This window comes from Argopecten irradians, chromosome 11 (genome assembly GCF_041381155.1).
Source record: "Argopecten irradians isolate NY chromosome 11, Ai_NY, whole genome shotgun sequence".
Lineage (NCBI taxonomy): Eukaryota > Metazoa > Mollusca > Bivalvia > Pectinida > Pectinidae > Argopecten > Argopecten irradians.
The window spans coordinates 29,714,385-29,734,960 of NC_091144.1; the positions used below are offsets into that span (position 1 = coordinate 29,714,385).

At 33.3% G+C, this 20,576-nt stretch overlaps 2 protein-coding genes across 5 annotated transcripts; one reads left to right on the forward strand and one right to left on the reverse strand.

Annotated features, from left to right (window-relative positions):
* Positions 1–793: 793 nt before the first annotated feature.
* LOC138335255 (poly(U)-binding-splicing factor PUF60-like) lies at positions 794–16,894 on the reverse strand. 4 transcript variants are annotated; one of them, XM_069284257.1, is made up of 15 exons: positions 16,780–16,824; positions 15,734–15,775; positions 15,514–15,559; positions 11,664–11,782; positions 10,746–10,948; positions 10,441–10,499; positions 9,657–9,873; positions 7,758–7,885; positions 7,287–7,358; positions 5,555–5,657; positions 5,051–5,185; positions 4,449–4,620; positions 3,933–4,159; positions 2,667–2,856; positions 794–2,352 (listed from the first exon to the last, which is right to left on the reverse strand). In XM_069284257.1, exons 5-15 carry the CDS (start codon positions 10,800–10,802, stop codon positions 2,243–2,245), a joined length of 1,470 nt encoding a protein of 489 aa, XP_069140358.1. In that variant the 5' UTR covers positions 10,803–10,948; positions 11,664–11,782; positions 15,514–15,559; positions 15,734–15,775; positions 16,780–16,824; the 3' UTR covers positions 794–2,242. The 4 variants fall into 4 exon arrangements, with proteins under 4 accessions (XP_069140358.1, XP_069140356.1, XP_069140355.1 ...); XM_069284255.1 differs by lacking the exon at positions 11,664–11,782 and having other exon boundaries at positions 9,660–9,873; positions 16,780–16,894; XM_069284254.1 differs by lacking the exon at positions 11,664–11,782 and having other exon boundaries at positions 16,780–16,893.
* Positions 16,895–16,915: 21 nt separating this feature from the next.
* LOC138334541 (H/ACA ribonucleoprotein complex subunit 2-like protein) lies at positions 16,916–20,220 on the forward strand. The gene is made up of 3 exons (XM_069283195.1): positions 16,916–17,137; positions 19,067–19,136; positions 20,154–20,220. Exons 1-3 carry the CDS (start codon positions 16,981–16,983, stop codon positions 20,218–20,220), a joined length of 294 nt encoding a protein of 97 aa, XP_069139296.1. The 5' UTR covers positions 16,916–16,980.
* The last annotated feature ends 356 nt before the right edge of the window (positions 20,221–20,576 follow it).

A 20,576-nucleotide genomic window follows, 5' to 3' on the forward strand; every position in this document is an offset into this window, starting at 1 on the left:
TTACCTTCTGCATCAGGCTGGAGTGATGAAGAATTGATTGGACATACATTATATTCCACATTCAAGGAAATCTTGATTTCAGTAAACATCTACAGTAGTAAAATGTAGTGAAAATTGTATAAACATTTCATATCAAAGAAACATTAAAGCTTTAAATTTAGAAAATGCAAACGTCAACTGGATATATTTCTTTATACCTCATCACAAAATTTTGAGATAAAAATTCAACAGTGATTTTAAAAGTTCAACATAATATCTCTAGTATTTCACTTTAGAGTTTGCAAGCTACATCCTAGATCCTGGAGTGGGGAAAACAACCAATAACTTTTTCCTGTTTTTCATATGTTGTTTGCACGAAACTTTTAAGCTCCAAATCTTTATCAATATATATATATACACACATGTATAAAGGTTATCATGCATGAAGATTTAAAAATTCTGTATTCATTCTTCATGATAGTGATGAAACTTGACATGATATTGAAGACATGAATAATGATATAAGCGAATCAAAATACAATTTTATGAAAATGAGAGATATTAAAAGTTGAAAGATCAATGTCACTGATAAAGTTCTACAAATTATTTGCTCAATAAAACGTAGCTGATCAGCCATTCCTTTACACCACACATCCACGGCTGATATATACTACACTAACACAGTCATACACAATGGATGAAAGAAAATGTTTAAAATGATTAATTTACCAAAGAAAGTATTCTCTTCTCAATAATTTGGAGAACATGGTCTTGATTTCATATTACATAGAAATTTTAAGATCAATTTATACCATTTATTTATTTTTTGTTTCTTTTGAACAAAACACTATAATAAATTTTTGATTTGTTGGAAACACAACTAGCATTGATACCTTTATATATTAGATGGGGATTTCCAAATCCTTCGGAAAACACTATAAATGCCAGATATACCCAATGATTTTAATTAAACGGTAGGTAGGCAGTTTTCAATGTAATATGTGGTTAGAGACAACTTGTGCCCATTCTTGCATTATCTTTTACACATCACACAACATTTATACACCACACCAAGCATACTTTTAAGTCCTGTCAATTATATTGATTTTAATAATTTCCAGAAAGGCATTTTTGTAGCTTGTAAATATTTAGCTATAAACCTAGTAACCAAAAGGAATGTCCTAGAAAGATCATACTCGCTTAACTCATGAACTCCTCTTATTAGCGTATGTAATGGAGGTAAATCATTTTCAATATAATTTTTCAAATGCTTAAGCTTGCTTTCCTATGCATATATGGTACATATGCATGTTTATCATTTACTGAAACTTGTCCTTAGTATATGCATTTTAAAACAAGCATTGGTATATATTGTTTACTTGTTTATGACATACCATTAAAAGTTGAATGGTCTTTTAATCAAATACCGTATTCGAACATCTTAATCCCTAAATAGCTTTACAACCCGGAGATGGAGGTCGAGTGGTAAAATATTAAATCTCTTGTCCACCGTAGATTATCAGCTAATATGTCAATGATTCTTAATAATTAAGATGAAGTTCTAAAAAAGCAGCATTAGACTTTAAGGAACATCCTAAAACACTTGTAAGCTATATCAATACAAATTGATTTCTAAGGAGTCAAACTCACACCTTTATCTTCATAAAAATCTTAATGATTTACAACACAACTTCATCATTTGAATCCATTTAGAAGTCATTCTCGCACAACGCAATTCTCCGTCATTTCATAGCCTTAGTGGTTATCTAAATGACATTGATGAAATAATTCCTCGTACCTACAAGCACTTAAGACAAATTGTGATACTCTTCACGATTTGCAGACTTGATTTATACCCTACTAGGAGTTAGTCACTAGCAGTATATGCCCTGTGGTGGCAACCATTCCATTCAGAATTCACCTGTAAAACTGTAGGTGGTGATAAAAGAGGCGACAATCATTCCATGTAGTAGACAGTTGTTTACAACAACATGCAATTCAGTCGTTTTCATTCTGTACTACACCATTCTGGAATCTGTCTGTCAGACTAAACAGATATGACTTTCCTGCACAGCGCACCAAGAATCTGTTGACCAGTGCGAGAAACAGCTGCATGCTTATCAGAGGAATGCAGCTTCTCAACTTGTCATCCCTCAGTTTGAACCTTACTTGATTCTGTTGCCATGGATTTTCAGGATTAACGGCAAATTATGGCTTTTATTCATTTGGTGTAAAAAGAGTCTTGTTTAAAAACACAACACATTCATCCCGAGAGATCATTAGCATTAAACATGTCCGGATCATATTTTTCTGCCGTCACTATTCGTCCACCAAAAAATCTCCCATTTAATGCCTGACATGCCTTTTCCACCTCTGAAATTTGAAGAAAAGATTGATATTATAAATGTAGCTAAATTGAACTAAAATTTGTTATCACATGTTGTAGATTAAACATAGCTGACTAATAACTACAAGTTAATCATCCATATATTAAAATGGTTTCATTACATATCTTCATTAGGTTTTGTTCGTTTACAACATGTACCAAAATTAATGGAAACAGAAAAATAATAAATATGCCCGTGCAATGACCCAAATTAAAACAATAGCCTTTAGCACTTCAATTTCCTTTCTCAAATGATTTCTCTTATTGATAAATTAACAAATATTTGAATTCCAGTACTCACCACTTTGATTTGAAAATTCCACAAATATTTTAACAATGATTTCAGCATCCTCTGCTTCACTCTGCTTTTCCTGATAAATAATGACACGATTCACAACACCATATTTTCCACATTCATCTGTAACTTCATTTTCTAGTTCATCATCTAAGTCTTCTGGTCCAACCATGTTTCGCAATGCCATAACTCGGTACTGAAAAACAAAATCACAAGGGCTTGTAAGTGTGGGACATAATTTTTCAGAGACTAGGGACAAAGAGGTAATTTTGTCGAAAGACATTCAGATGGGTGGGCGCGGGGAAGTACTAAATCCTACACACACAATACCAAGGAGTTTCCTACAAGTGCTACACTTTCTACAAGGCCAGTTATCAGTATTAAAAGTATCAATGAAGTATGGTTGGTTTAATAGTTAGTTGATAAGCCTTCATGTCCTATTAACAGCGAATGTCATTTAAAGCGAATAGTCGGACAAACAAAGGCTAAAGTCGGTAAAAATGGTGTTAATATATCCAGTATAATTTCTTATGAAATAGAAAAATAAAATCTCCCATCAAAATCGCTCTGTATGCGAAGAACTTAATATATATTATGGGAATCCTAATACGTCTTCCCGGCCGGCTATCAGTGCCGTTCACTTTTAACGACATTTCCACGCAGCCTCGTTTTCAAAGAGTTAGGCAAATTTATATTTAGAACTGTGCTAAATTAACACGGGGCTTCCCCATAACTTTAATGGTCAAAACTGGACACCGTAAGCAGAATTTTACTATCATGATGGTATGCAATGACTTTTGGGAGGCCAAAGACCACATTTAGACTGGTTTTCTTTGCCCGACTATTCACTTTAAGGACGGCCTTCCATGCATGCAATCAATGTGTGTGTGAATGTTATGGAAGCAATACAAGATTAGAGGGTGCTAGTATTCAGCTTTGATATTTTTACTATTTAAAGACTTGGTATAACTAGAATCTATACTTTATAATAGTACCTTCCTTTCCTAAATATGAGTTTATTTTGATATATTGCTTTTACTGTTAACAAACTCATTTTAGCAGGAGTTTTATTTTGGTGATCTTTTGTGCTGTCTTTAAAGCGCTTATTTCTGCACAGCATAGAATTCTGTAAAAGGATATATAGGTGTTGAACCCTCGAATTGCACAAATTCAGATACAGACTTTTCCTATTTGTACTAAATTTGACAGTGCTAAAATAAATGTTTACAGTATTTTGTCCTAACCCTTATACATACAAATCTAAATACTCACATCGGATTTCCGCATCAGTTTCTGCATGACCATATGCCTTGCATTGCTGCCACTGATTTTCATGTTTTCCTGTTGGTCTAGAGTCTGGGCCACATCCTCCTCAGAAGGCTTCTTCTTCTTCTCCTCCTCCTTTGCTGCCTGGGCAGGAAATTGACTGAGAGCCCCAGGTGGCAGTGGGATCTGTAAAGGTGGACCCGACATCTGTGGTATTTGGATATTACCACCCGCTGAAAAATAAAGGTCCCGTTTTAAGTATTAAGTTCAATTTTCCCAGAAGTTGGACTATTAACCTAAACTTGTAAATTTAATATGTTCATTTGTCTGTGACTTTGACCATGTAAAATACGAAAGAACCACAGGTTAATCTCAAGAGTTAAGTGACTGAATTCTACCTACTCCTAACACAGTCCCCTTACTGATCTCAGTGGACGCTAAGGATGACGACAACTAAATGGCTCACGAAAGCTACCAAATAAGTAGTAGATATTTAAAAATAAAAGTAAATATGATACATACTAGGTACAGGGTTAACAATACCAGGAGGTGGTATTGAAGCAGGTGGAGCTACTCCCATTGGTATACCACCCCCACTGTGGAGACTGGCTGGTTCAACAACACCCGGTTCTTGTGCCACCCGCTCTGGTGTCTTGGTACCAAGGCCGGTTGGAGTGGCAACTCCAGGAGGAGCCTGCAAATATGGAAGAATGTAGAATATATTATTCATATGACTCAACAAATATAGAAGAAAGTAGAATATTACAATGTTATTCAAAATGACTCAACATGTGTACTCTGATGGTCAATCCTTTTGCTGAATTTAACATCAATAAATTGTTGATGCAATTATATTTCAAATACAGGAATGCGTAAACAAGGATCTAATTAAGTTAGATTGAATAGTTGCATTTTAAGATTCTCTTCATGACATGTATGTTAGGAAAATAGAAAATTTTTAGGACAAGGTTTTTTAAAGCACTTTTCCTGTAGAACAAAGACCCATTACATTTCATTGTGATGTTAGAACAGTATTCTGTAATATTTCATCTAGTCATGGCAAATAGGAAGAGGCACAATACATCTATTTATACATTTCAGACCAATCTCCTGAAAGTACTTACAAGAACTTGGCTAATTTGTTGTTGAGCGTCCATGGCTGTAATTTTGGCTGTCACTGCAGCAGCAGCTACGGCAGCGGCTGTAGGAAGACTTCCTGGTCCGGAAGCTGGCTGGAGGGCGTCTGGAGGGGTGATAGCCTGCAAATCAAATTAATGTCTCCTTATACTCCATTCTGATTGGACAAAATTTCAGCCATTTGAACTGTATTATTTACAGTGATTTTCAAATCATAATTTCAGGGGTCGGTACCAATTTGAATTAGGAAAATACATTTTTATGTTTATTTTAGGTTTTTTTCACTTTCATTTGGGCAAATATTTACATATTGGGAAAATACAACAAAATTTCTCATGTTAAAAAGGCCTTTATTCAGCCAGAATTCATCCAAAATCTCACTCACTTATTACTTATTTTTTCAAACTACTTTTGAACTTTTAAATGAAATATAAAATTTCTTTACAACTAAAAATTGTTTCAACAAATTAAATGACATGATGGAATCTCACCTTTCCAACTCGGAGATATTGACCTCCAAGGTCAAACAGGTTCATAGACGTCACTCCATCCAGGGCTGCCTGAGAAGTTTCATATTCTATAAATCCATAGCCCCTGAAACAGTCACATATTCAGACGGTAAATAAAACGTACAGGGAATGACTATGACACAAAATTCTGTATAACTAGCGTCAGTCAGAAGTCAAATCTATTTTAGATAATTGAAATTAAATTATCAGCACTGCAAGCTCATTTTAGATGTGTCATTACTCTTATCAAACCTGATATAGTGGTTCTCAATTTTAACACAACCTTCCAACAAAAGCCTTGCAGGCAAACTTATATATGTGTAGTCAACATGTCAACTATATCAAAATTCTTAATATGAAATTTGCTTCCCAAACAGCTTTCATAGAAGTTCTAGTTCTCAGGAATCGTGTTTTGTGATGAACCAACACATGGATGGCGGGCTGAAATGAGATATGCCATAAAAAGGCAGAAAGGAAAAATTATATAGCACATATATAGCAGGGTTCAACACTTTCAGAATCATTTTTGTTGGCATTCAATGTCATGTTGTTCGAAATAGTTAACCTACTTAACTGTCAATGTTCTTGGAATTTATGATGTGAAATATCCATCATTTCAAAACATTAATAGATCTATAATGTGAAATTAAAACCCAGATACAACACTTAATATACAGTGATGTTATGATAATGAACAAAAGCAGGGATTTTTTTTTTTGCACTCTGACCATCCCTTTTTCAAATAGTAAATATCTGTAATAATGGATATATGACATCGGAAATGGCTAACCAGTTAACAAACTAAAAGGAAACCTAATTATTTGCAGAGGGGCACCTGTTTGAGTGAAACCATTCCCATGTGTAAGCATGTATAAAGCACATGCTCCATTCTTAATATTAATTCAAAGTATGAATTGAATTAAAGAGATTTATGGTGCTGATAATAGAACTATCCATTAAAAATACCCTCACATGTCCAGGCTCCATACTTGGCAAGTTAATAATTGGTCAGTGTAACGGCAATCTGAAAGTATTTCCTGGGAAATATCTCATATGTTCAAGATCCATAACATCAACACAAATACAAGTGTTTAGATTTGATAAATTATGCTCAATTGTTAATGTTAATCATCATTTGTGAATCTCTTTGTTGAAATTATGTAACCTATTAAACCATACCTATGAATTTTGGAAGCCCTGTTTAACTAACCCCTTCTATATATATATCGAGTACATATACCTATAGTATCTATACAAAAATATCTGGGATTTAAATCTATATAAAATTCATTATTAATGTTAAGTTGACTCCATAGCTAAGATTTAGACAACAGAATCTGTTTAGAGCGGTTTCAAATTTTGTTCTGCAATTTTTGATATGGCTGACTGAAGTGTACATACAATAAATATCTGTTTTAGTGTAATCTGGAATAAAGAAGTTGAAGTCTGCTGTTTCTCTGAAAGCCCTATTGCCATAAAGCTGACAACAAGCATTCCAAAGAATTCTAAATCAAAAGCATAAGTATTTCCTACAACGAAAAAAAGGAGAAAGGTTAAACAGCATAACATCAAAATCATGTACATGTGGTAAATCAATTGTATACACATTTTCTACCCCACCTGGAGGTAGCAATTCTCACATAAACCCTCACAATCATATACTACAAATGTCTTAATACAATAACCAAAGTCTCTTCTGTCCACTGAAACTTACTTGTGTTTTCCTCCTTTGGGGTTGTCCGAGATAATTTTACACGTTACAATTTTTCCAAAAGCTTCAAACACACTGAAATGTAATTGGAAAACACAAAATTAAACATCACTTTTGATAAGAAATCAAAGTTGGAATAAAGGTCTCACCATGTTCCTATACAATGAACAAGACTGGTATTTTTAAATAATAATATCAGTAACAAAATCATAGAGATTAATCTTGATTTTTTAGGGATAAGCATTTATGACTAGCATTATAATACCCGATAGTTTGTAGTTTATGTCCCTTGTTTTAAGCAAACTTTACAAAGATGGTACAATTCATACATCTTTTACCAGATAGCCTTCGGTGCCGCCCTTTGAATCTAGTTTGATACTATTGATATACAAATTCACAGATTATATAAAGAAGTTTGTGCTTTTGATGTTCTCCGAGCTCATCATACAGATCTGTACCATAAACTATACACACCTTTTGATATCAGTCTCTGTGAGGTCGGTATGGATGGATGCAATGTAAATACGGTTATAGTTTTTGGCCTCCTCAGCTAACTGTTCAATAATGGGCTGAGCCTGTGGCATATTACTAGGACGTCCAACCTGAAAAAGAGGGTTCATGTCTGAAACTTTTGTTTGTAAGATCACTTACAGAAGAAACAGGTCATGGGTATTTTCATTCTAAGGCCTTTCACAGTTAAAAATATCTTCCACTTTTTTAATTACCAGGTATAGAGAAATAATTTCTATTCAAAATGGGAGTCAACAGAAAATCACTTTAGTGCAGTGTTGTAAAACAAAAACTTTAATAGTAATGCTTCTTCATTTTAAGTTTATGGGATGTTTCCATGGTTTGTTTGTTGAAAACATTTTTCTCAGATATTTAATTTGCTGACTCGGCTAATAACAATGACACTTTTGTAGGTGTTTTTTCATCCAATTAAAATGAATCCTATAATTGCCAACACTGAATGCACTTCAATGTTTGTGTTCAACAACTTTGGTTTGATCTGATTAGTTTAACTTCCTATTACCAGTCAGGGTCAATAACTAAATAAGGATGTGTCAGGTTCAGATGGTGGAGGAATGCTAAAGTACCCAGAGAAAATCCACCAACCAGCAGTCAGTATCTGGCCACTGTTCTATATAACACGCAAATCTGGGAAGAGAAGCTTGTGGTAATATTTAACCACTCTGCTTATACGACATACAAGGGTGGTGTGTAAATTTCACCCTGCAATCTGATATAATCACTTCTGTTGGAGGTACTATTTTGAAAAAGTAGTTTAGACAGTGGATGACAGTTTAACTGAAAAAGCCCAAAGAACCTTAATTTCACTATTCTTTTAAACATAAGTATTTCTATTATCATGATAAGTAACACTACCATAAAATACAATTCATTTCAAAATAAAAGAAAAATTTAGATTTTCAAAGAAGGAAAGTCAGATACTTACTATCAAATAGAATTTTTGAAAATGACCTTGAATTGAACTTCAAATGAAGTACATTGATGTCAATTAACATTTTATTGAATGTAAATTTCATTATCACTTAAAATAATGTTCAGCATAACGTTAATATCTGTATAATAGAACAAAGATTTTGTCTATTACAAGAACCCTTCATAAACACATATTTATCACGTAACAAATATAAAACTATTTTCCCTACAATCAAATGATAATATCCTACAAATAAACCCCTATGACCTGTTTCTTCTTTACATCAATAATATCAGATGCAACTTGTTTTCAACCTGGTTTTTAAAACACAACATCCATTTCTTCTGTGGCTAGTTTCCATAACGATCCCTTCCCACAGCATGCGATACCTGTGGTACTCAGCTCATCGCTATATCGCTGCACCTGCTAATTATAGTATAAAAGAGAAAGTCAATGCCACCACCATCCTATAGAGTGGTGGCCAAACATTTCCAATACAGCAGAAGGAGAACTGTAGAATCGAAGGTCAATTCAACAACTTTGTGTTTCTGAGTCAATATTCTGTCTTTGCATATTACAAAGTTGCCTCCCTTGCGGGTAGGTATCCATTATTTTGTCATTATTTTGTGAGCGAAATCATGTCGTTTTTTGTAAAAAATATGATGCTACGCCTGCAAACACATGACATCACAATCAATACTTACCTGCAAGGGCAGATACCTCTGTAAAATGCAAATACAGAATAAACACAGTTCAGTCGAAAATGTGGAAATTTAGCTGATTACTTACCTCATTTATCCTGGTTTTGGGGAGTGTACACATGTAACAAGTTTAAATGTGTACAACTAAGTACCTATGTGTATTAAGGTGGGGGAAACGAGTGAAAAAAATTCTTACTGGAATAAGAATAGAATTAAGAATGAACTTACTACCTTGATATTCCTCCCTCCTATCATGACCCCATTCATCTGTTCCAGTGCCAGCTGCGCTGCCTCTGGAATCTCATACTCAATGAAGGCGAAGCCCTTGTGTTTGTTGGTTACCGGATCCCAGGAGAGGTTGACGCTCTTGATGGGGCCAAATGGGAGGAATGCCTGCTTAATGGTGTCCTCTTTGATCTCAAAGTTAATACTGCCAACATAGATTCTATCAAAAATGGAAGAATTAGAAAGATGGTTTAAATACACAGAATCGATACGAATATATATTAGGTAATGTGTTAGTAGCAAATTATATGGAATAAATCTGAAAAGGAATTAAAATAGGTCTAAACCAGAGATTTCTGAAAGCAGAGAGTCTGGGCTGGGTCCTGTTCCAGTTGGTAATCCGTATTATGAAGAATTTTGTTTTCAAACCGCACATCTGGTATCTAAACAAAAATCTCTCTCTTAAAACTTGGCAACATAATACTTGATAATCAAACATTATGTACATACATGCTTAAATTTGTAACTTCGTAAATATAACAATTTGTATTTAATACATAGCTTGGTAAATGAACAATCATCCATGAAAGATTTTGTTCATCTCAAAACAAACATGCTTACAGAATAACTTTTTTCACAAATATATTAGAATTTGATGATTAAACATTGAAAGTTTAACATTCTTTATTCATAAAATTGAATGAAATTTATATTGTCAAGAAGTATTTATCAAAGTTGTTTTTATAAAGATAAATTATTGAAAAATATTTCCTGGTCAGTATCTTACCTGCACATCAACGCCAAGGCCTGCTGCCTCTGGACCGTGTTCTGGAAATTCTGCATTTGCTATTAAAAAGAAAAAGAATCAATAAATCAGATGTATTTTCAGTACAAGGGAACTTATTAATTCTTTTAACCATATTAAAATTAAATATATCATTTAATATCATTTTGTAGAATTTCACATGTAGTTGATACACATCATATCAGAGCATGAAAATCACTGGATACACAAGTAAAGAAGATCTCGGAATCAATGCCTTTGAATAAGACTGAATCCTTGTCATTCTATATACTGCTGTGAAGAGTTACCTGCTGCTGGTGGGCTATGGTCTGTTTCACAAGGACGCTTTTTATACTCTGTTCCATCGCATACTTCTTGGCTCGTTGTATCAGCTCATTCTGAGAGGAGGAGAGCTTGGGTAATGTGAATGGTTTCTGATCTCTCTTAGCACCAGGTCCTTCCACGATGGGTCCAATCTGGTCCGCCTGGGGCAACAATTCCCCACTGGGCTCTGAAAGTGTCAATTTCATAAGTAAGTATACGTCTATAACAGAAGTTATCGGTAAGAATTATCAGGAAAGTTTATCAACGCTAAGAAATCATGATGATTGATATCTATAGTAACAATGAACACAAAATGTGTTTACTCGATTAGTGGTGTTTTGCTAATTGAAACATGATGCTTTGAAACAGATTTCTTGGGACTACCTATTCATATAATCTAAACCAGGTTGTAATTTTCGAAACTTTGGAGATATCTGAATTTTGTTCACTTTATTTATCTAGAACATTTTGTACATTTTGCAACTCACTCATGCCAAGTTTCAAGGAATTTCAAAACAATAGAAAAGTTGCACTGTAATCAGGAGTCCAATTGTGGAGTTAAGGGATTTTAATACAATCATATACTTCTTATAATTACACTGTACTTAAAATTGTTTTTGCTAGCATTAATGGTACTTTTAAAATCTTTCATTTAGTTAAACCGATATACACACCATTATAAATCATGAATGAATAAAATAATCAGAGTAAGTAGGTGTACTACCCTACAACCCTATAACCATTGTCTTAAAATCCCTTATGACATCATAGTCTACCAAGATATATCAAAATGGATTGCCACAGTATCAAAACCAAATTATCCATAAACACAGTTTGGTGACAGCAAGAGGTATATCAACACAGATGTCATCTATGAGAAACAGTTTTGTAACGATGTTTACCGCTAGCATTCCCATGTTTGATTGAGAGCAGGAGCTCATGGCCACAAGCCCTCGACTTATATCAGACATTCGGTCGGCGCATGTACATAAGCTAGGGTACCACAATTTTTGGCTTGATACTTTTTACATGAAAAACACAGAAGAAACAGAAAGAAAACCATGGATGAGTAACAAAGCTGTAACATCATGAAACAGTTGTAATTAATGTGTTAATTGTTGTTGTCTTCATCTACTCTCGGCTCGGCCAGTATCTATAAACTTACTATACAATGCATAATTTTGATCTTGTACTTGGTTTTCTCATGTCAAATTTTTGAAAATCAATGATAAAACATTACAGTTTATACAAATTGATTTCTTAATTATTTAAATCTGCAATAATAGCATATTTTGCCCTATTTAAATGCTTATGGGATAATTAAAAGATGTGCCGAATTTAGAAAAATACTGTCTTTTTCTGTCTAAAAGATATAAACATTGAGAAAACAAGACCAAAGCATTATTAGTAAGTTTACAGTGAAAAGGTTACTGAAATGTAATTGTATTAATTACATGTAATTGTATTAATTACAGAACTCCTTATCTCATCTTTTCTCATTTGTGCCTTAACTGGTAAGGTCTCCTTTGGAATATTCAAAATCCCTTGCAAACTTTCTGCAGAGTTTGTAATATCAATAATAAATCAATAAATGAAGAAATATTCCACAATCTCAAAGTATTTCATACTAGACATTGATAACAAAAATACCATATAATGTGTTGGTTTCTTCATTCACTGATTGAAGGAAATTAATGCATATCAAAAGATGATGATTCCACTAGATTCCAAGAAATGGAATGTAATACTAGACTCAACTGTAGACATAGGACTATATATGAACTGGCATAAAAATGTGTCCCAGACTACTCAGTATACTGTAGTGCTTACAAACACACAAAACTGCATCATTGTGACAAAGTCAGCTTAACAACTAATCTCTATACATTAATCCAGATTCCAGATCTAATCACATTATCACAACCAGTATAAGCCTTCTCCCTGTGCGAAAGATGCAATGATCCATCATGATACATAAAAATCACATTCAATTTCCTAATTGATACAATATTTTATACACCAATATGATGTTTTGGTACGATACAATACACTACTGTATTTTGTCAGTTGCTTGAATTATATGGTAAATGTCACAAAATCTGATCTCAAATTTGGCTGTTGCATTTTAAAAGTTCACAAACCAAAAGAATTTACTAATCCATTAATTACAACATTATCCACTCAAATAAGAATCCAAATATATCAAAACATAATTGGATCAGAAAAATATTCTAAATAGTATGTATTGTATCGAAGTAAACATATCATTGCATCCCTAGCCAACTAAAGTACACATTAATTTCTTAAACAATGGTTGCAAAGTTATGAAGTACCAGTGATTTTCTTACTCGATAACTTCAGAGGCCTGTACTGTTGAATTGGGAAAACACTACATTTCACTTTTCTTGAAACATGTTTGTTTAGAGTTTTTCTTTATTTGGGAAAATATTTACAGAAAATTGGGAAATTACAGCAAAGTTTCTTTAGGAAAAGGGACCTTTATTCGTCCCCAAATGTACCTAAAAAATCACTGTACAGTACCATTACTGTAAAACCAAGCGAGAAGACAATATGTTTTGTATTCATAAATTAAACACCACATCAGCTACAACATGCATAAGAAATTCCCCTCTCACACTTAACACATTCAAAAATTTCAACAATGTGATCATAGTAAAAGTGAGCATGCATCTTGGTGTAAAATTTAAGTTGGTTTGGTCATTTGATCAGTCACATGGGATTTGATCTTCCATACTTCGGTTGGCCAGTTCTGTCTGTAATGGAAATCAGACCATTGTTTGTAAAACCAAAATTGTGGTAGAAGTACAAAGGAAGCCAGGACAATCACTTTAAGTTATTTAAACAACTTTTTTTTTTAAACGACATTTTTAAAATAAGCTACTTATTTCTAGTATGAAACTGGATTTTCCAGCAAACTTTTAGCAAGGGTTGATTTTTAATAATAACAAAAAAGGCATGCACGGATAATGAATTAAAAATAATACATTCAGAATAGTAAGTATCAAAATATTTTTTCTTTTCTTTTTTTCTTTGGAAACTTTGAATTGATGAATATTAGTCAAATATGAAATTCACAATTTTGAAATGTCCAAATCATTTTGAAGAAGGGAAACACAAATAATATGATGATGAATTTTGATTTAGAAGATTCAGTCTCGGAGCATGATAATTGTGGAGATGACTCTGCACCAGCTCTGTATAATGGGCCTTTAGCAGTCAGTTGCTCACTTTGTGGTTTGTTGGTGACTGAAAATACATAGAGGAAAAACACCTTCTGTCATTTCTTGGTCCTTGTACATTGCACATAACACCACAATTTTACAATAATTTTGCTGTCTGGACTTTCATAACAAAATTTATAATTATGGTTTTAGTTGTCTCCATATATACCTTCAGAGAAACCCTTTACATCTTCAAGAATTTACTTTACAGAAGATAACTTTTTTCATTGCCAATTTATTAAAAAAAGAAAGAAAAAAATTGTACCAAAATTAATTTCTTTACAGTAGTGAAAAGTGACAATATACCCATATATCCCCATCACATTAAACAAACATAGTTCTATTTCAAAACGCAAGTATATAATTTATGATCCAATTTTAAAATCCATCTAAAAAAACTTTTTTTCTGGTAAACTTCCATGCAACATCAACAGGAGCTGCTGAGTTGAAACCCCTGGCAAATGGGGTGTAGTCCCGCGTACTGATCATAAACTAATGAACAACACTGCTGAAAAGATACAAAACAAGCAGAGAATATCATCAGTAAGTGTAACATCAGATTTTATTTCCAAATTACAAAATGTACAAAAAAGTTAATAGTACACACAAAATGATATCAATTTACAGTGATACAGAAAAAAACAACATAGGTGTCTATACAAGTCCAGTGTGTATATCTCATTTTTAAAATCCACACTCAGGGTGTCTTTCTTTCTTGTCAGTGTCAGTAAAGAAGAAATATTAGATAATTCTTGCCCACCCCTTTTTAATCAATATATAAAAAAAAAACCTATATCTTGGACTTCCTACTGTTGTACACGTGATCCATGTCCAAGAGAAGATAATACCTCACCATTGTTCAGAATAAATATCTCCCAAAGAAAATTCCCAATATGAGGAAATGTTCAGCTTTTCCAGCATCAATAAAATGCAGCAACATGCCATATATTTTGTGAGAAATTCACAATGAATATAAAGAATGATCCAACCAACACACATCACAATCTTTCAACTGATATCTAGAGGCACATGTAGACCTGTGACAGATGAAGTAATGAAAAGATACAATCAAGATTACCTATTAGTTCATACAACGATGTCTTAGTACAGTAGCTGTGTAAACAATTTCATACATAAAACATTTCAAATTCAGAATTCAACAACTCAGCTGATGGTTTCTATTTTACTCCCAATTTCCCAAAACCTATAAAGTACCATGACAAAAATTTACACATTCCAAAATTGAGAGAAACAAATTGTTAAAATTTGAACAAGTGATGTGTACAACTCAGGTCAAGCCTATCAGTCCTTTAATTGGCAATTTATGTCATTTTACAACAGCATTATGCAAGTCTTATGGAAATGTTATTTACAAAATAATATCAAAACAATACCATGGTTCTGACCACCAGAGTTTACATGCAAAGCCTGCATGAACATAAACTAGAAAATTGTCAAGAAACACATTTTCTTTTTTATGTTGCAGGGAAAGCCAAATAGTGACACTTACCTGAACCATCTTCCATCTTCATTTTCTTTACAGCAAAATGATCTGTCTAAAAAGCAAAAAGAATCAAATTACACAATGCAGACACAGTCACATTGCAATGTCAAAGGTGAATTTGTTTTATGAATAAAATAATAATAATAATAATAAAAAAAATCAGTGAGTCTGTTAAATTATTGTCTCATATTAAAATAAATTATTCCGGATGTTTTATAATAATTACCTCTTTTACCCCATTTTCTGTAGGCCAAGCAGGTGCATCAGGCTATAGAAAAACAAAATAAATAAACAATTATGCAGAAAAAACCCACATTTTTAACATAATATTGTTTAACATTTTTTTACTACAATGGTTTAGAAACAAGCATCAAAATAATCGCTTTTGACATTTCAATAAACACACTGTCATCATCAAAATTCATCACAAATAAATGGAACACTTGTACCGACATTGGCTTATTGCTGTATAATTATCCAACATCTGGTTTCTACTAAATCTAATCAGAATAAATCTACTTTACAGGGTTTGTGCTGTGTGTTCCATAAATGGGATCATTCTGAGATTTCATTTATACACATAACTCATTAAATGATTTTATTTTCTGAAAAAAAAATCTTTTTTTTTTACTGTTAAGCTTACTCACACCTATAGATACTATTTGAAATTCAATATATCAGTTCACAAATTTTTGGTTCGGACTTTACCTTTTTGGAAGAAATGCCAAATGGGACGAAATGTCTTGTTTAGAAATTGTACGAAATGTCTTTAAATTTATTAAACTTATCAATAACCAAATACTTTCACGACTTGTGAGTACTTCATGAAAACACTTTGTGTGTTGGACTGGTAATAGGTGACAAGGTCCAATATAGTAAATAGACAATAATACGTCTCATCGTCAACGTCCTTGCGACGTTTCTATTCACAGACAATGTTCAGTCCGAGTCGTCCCAGACAGATAACATCAACTTACGGCAACCTATTTATTGCACACGTATACAGTTGAACATGGAATAGTTATTAAATTGTCAAACTCCTTGCTCGTTTGCGTGATAACGTGTTCACGTCCGAGTGAGATTCAGAGATTGATTTCAAAATCGATCGTTTCAAACCCTGTTTGCAGACCACGCCGGTCGAACAAGTTACACAATGAAAATGGTCCTTATCAGAGATGTACAAATCTAGAAGCATTTTCAGTGAATATTTTAAGTGTTTAGCTAAACAAAAATGCCAATCACAGCTCTAAATGCTAAATTTATGATGCTTACCGATGAATAATTTGAGTTTTGGTTTGCCATGGCGCCCACGTCCATCGACGCCATTTTTCTTTCTTGTCACGTGCTCACAAATTATAACCTGAAGCTGTCAGTCGTAATCAGAAAGGTCCATGTTTAGCAACTTGTTCAAAGTGCGTGAATTGTATCAGTCTAAAAAAAGTGTGGCCGACAAGCACATGTTCGAGAAAAATAATGGGGAAAGACAAGAAAAGAAAGTCTGAAGGAGGAGAAGATGAGGGTGGCGACAGCAAAGAGGCATGGAATGCTAAAATTGAACATTTAAACGCTATTTCGAAACCTCTAGCTCCACGCAAATTAAGCAAACGACTATATAAAGCAATCAAGAAAGGTACATTGTAGATTTACACACGTGTGCACATTTAAATAACAATAATATTGTATTTATCATCACTTATCGTGGCTTCTAAAATTCCTTTTTGAACGTCATTTAAAATTAGTGTCAAGTGCTTAGAATACCTCAAATAGCATAATGCTTTAAAGGTTCACTTTCATCAGAAACATAAATATATGTATATATCAGGTTGGGCAACCCTGCTTTGCATATGGGTAACAATAACCCATTTGAGTAAATAGTAATCAATAAGTTACTCAATTGAGGAATTATGTAAAAAGAAAACAGATAATGTTGTTTTAAAAATTATTATCACAAAAGGGCGTCATAATATTTAGAATGCCTTACAACTGATCCAAGACTATGTTTCTGTGGGTGAAATATTAGATTCTGTTTTCTAACTTTGTTGTAAGATGACAACTACAGTGCATATATATAGCCATCAGTGGAATTCAGTGCAAATGTCATGGTTGAATGAGTTTTACCTGTACGTGTTCTATTTTGAGTTCCATAGTAAGCAATGGAGGTGATTTAGTTTGTGACTTTTACCAAAATTGAGACAATGAATGTTGTCCCATTTTTATTAATAATGTACTAAGTTATGTTAGTAATGGTGCCATGTCAAAATGATTACGCCTTTTTTTGATAAAAATGTGTAAAACAACTTAATGCATTTTTCTTACACAGAATTCCTCATTTGGGTAACTTATTGATTACTCAAACAGGTAACTGTTACTCAAGTGTTACCCATATGCAGGGTTGTGCCCAACCTGTATATTGTTTCTGCTTTCATATAGCCTAGATCCTACTCCCATAACATGAGGGTCGACTGGTCCGCAGTTTTTTATCGGATGTTACTTTGCTTACTGTCAACACGACGTAATGTTCCAAAAGTGTCTCGTCGTACTATACCTGTAACATTGTTGGAGAAGGATGATTAAAAGATGGTGTTTATTTAAGGGAATGACCTTTACCTTCATCAGAAGTTGAGCCATTCAGTCAGTCCACTATGAAATTTTTTTCAGTGGAATGACATGACCTCTGCTTGATAAGTTCAAATATACATTCTGTCAATATATTGTTTCTGGAATACAACGTTCAGTCAGTTTAGTCATGTGACTTTCATCACCACGTTACTTCCTGCTATTAGTATCCAAGTAGCTGTTTTCATGATTACCTTCTGCAGTTTACGTTTTTGCCAGGTTCGGCACCTGCATAATATACTTCAGAGATGCTATTTCTATAGACTTCAGTACTCAATAATTGCCGGACGTCTGTCAAAACCTGATTTTAAAATAGGCGGTCCGAGTCAAATTTTGCCGGACATGTCCGTCAGACAGGCAAATTTTGCGATATTCGTTATTTAGGGCACATTTGAAACAAAATGGCGGCATATACAATGATTGTTCATAAGTGGAAAATAACATATTATGACAGAACACTTAACATTAATTATCAAAACATATTGTATTAAATATAATCTAAATATGCATGAATAATGAATTTAGACACTTCACAAGGAAATGACATAAGTTAGGGCATCAAACGGAGCTGTCACCTTACAGTAAGATATCAATGGAATCTGACATCTCGCTCATAAATATTTCAATTTACCTTCATACTTTTTTCCGAAAATCAATAACAAGTGGGAAAGAAAAAGCATAACAGTTTTCCATAGTTCAAAGGTATTAGGCAAGTATTTACTAACAATAACAATGACCTTTATGCGGACATTGATATTTTCTGCTTCTAAGCATCACCACCATGACGGGAAAATGTGCCTTAAGTTTTTCGCTGTCACATGACCAAATCAACATTTTCTATCTCCTTCCCAGAAGAGTTCCTCATAACCCGGAATCGGCGTATAGATTTTGAATGAATTAACTTCATTTTTTACAACTCATTCATAACATCATATTTTTTCAGCTGCAAGACAAAAACAGTTGAGAAAAGGTGTTAGAGAGGTACAAAAGTTTGTGAGGAAAGGAGAGAAAGGGTATGTAGTCCAAAGTCCTCAGAGAGTTTAATTATATTGAAACTCTAATGTCTGCTTTGAAATCTCAACTGAAATTTAATATTATTTTGTACAATGCTTAAATTTTCAATATCAAGATAATGATCCCATCAACTCTGATCACTGGAATGTTAGAATTTTCTATAACATTTTTTCTAAGATAGGAAAGTATTATATAAATACTCTGGTTATTCGAATAATATCTTCTGGAAAAGTGGAATCTACTGTATAAATTCTTCAGTTCAGGACAACCCTGACTAATTTATAGAAGTATTTTCACTTGTCTAAGATAATACCTGATAATTTTGTGTAATGATATTGTTACACAAACACAATCATTTTATTTGTGATATTTCAATGACTAGTACCGGTACAATTCATCAGACAAATGGCCAGGCAGATACAATAAAGGTAAAATAAAGTATCTCGACTTCAAAATGCTTGATGCCGATCTTGACACTACTGACTCATCACTGAGTATACAACACTATGATTGATGTAATAAGACCAAAATGACTCGGTCTCTCTACTCTTTACCTCATACATATTATTTACGTACCCATTATATATGTACTAGTTATCGAAACATGAAATTTTCAGTATTTGTGTACCGTTACTGTTAAACAATATCATTACCTAAACCATAATTTATAACTTCAAGAAAATGTTTAGAAATATTGGTAATCAGATTAAAGTAGGTGATAATAATTCAGCATGATCCTGTAGTTTAGTATTAAACAATGCTGAGCTGCAACAACAAACTCAAACTAGGGGGAGATAATTTGGTGTTGATCAATCAAACTAAGGGGAGACAATTTAGTGTTGATCAATCAAACTAAGGGGAGACAATTTAGTGTTAAGCTATGTTGTGATAGAATATAGTCTTACATGTTTAGCTATGATTAGAAAAGGACCAATACCAATCAAGTATTACAGATCAAGATCTTTAATATGTGAATTTTAGCTGATGAGCTGGTAATTCTGTTGTTGTTGTTGTAGCGTGATTGTGTTGGCTGGTGATGTCAGTCCTGTTGATGTTATCTGTCATATGCCTCTTAAAATATAACTTGTTAAACAATATTAGGGCAGTTGTAACGTAAGTCTGAAAGGAACGCACATTTTTGCAAGAGTCACGCGGACATTCACCAATGAATCAAAACGAAGAAACAGCATCATAAGCAATGTCATTTTAATCTAGAAGTTTTAATAATCGTATTGTTATTTTAAAATATTCAAATTAGGTTATTGTTTACGATCACAACTACATCTCCGTCTTAGTAAACACGTGAATCAATCGCCGTGAATCGGAAGGACGATCGCCGTTCAGACTCAGGCCTATTTAAAATTCACTGCAAAAGTTTACATATCAAATTTGTTTATAGACAGAAGAATTTACGTACATTTGTCTCAGTCAAATGAGCA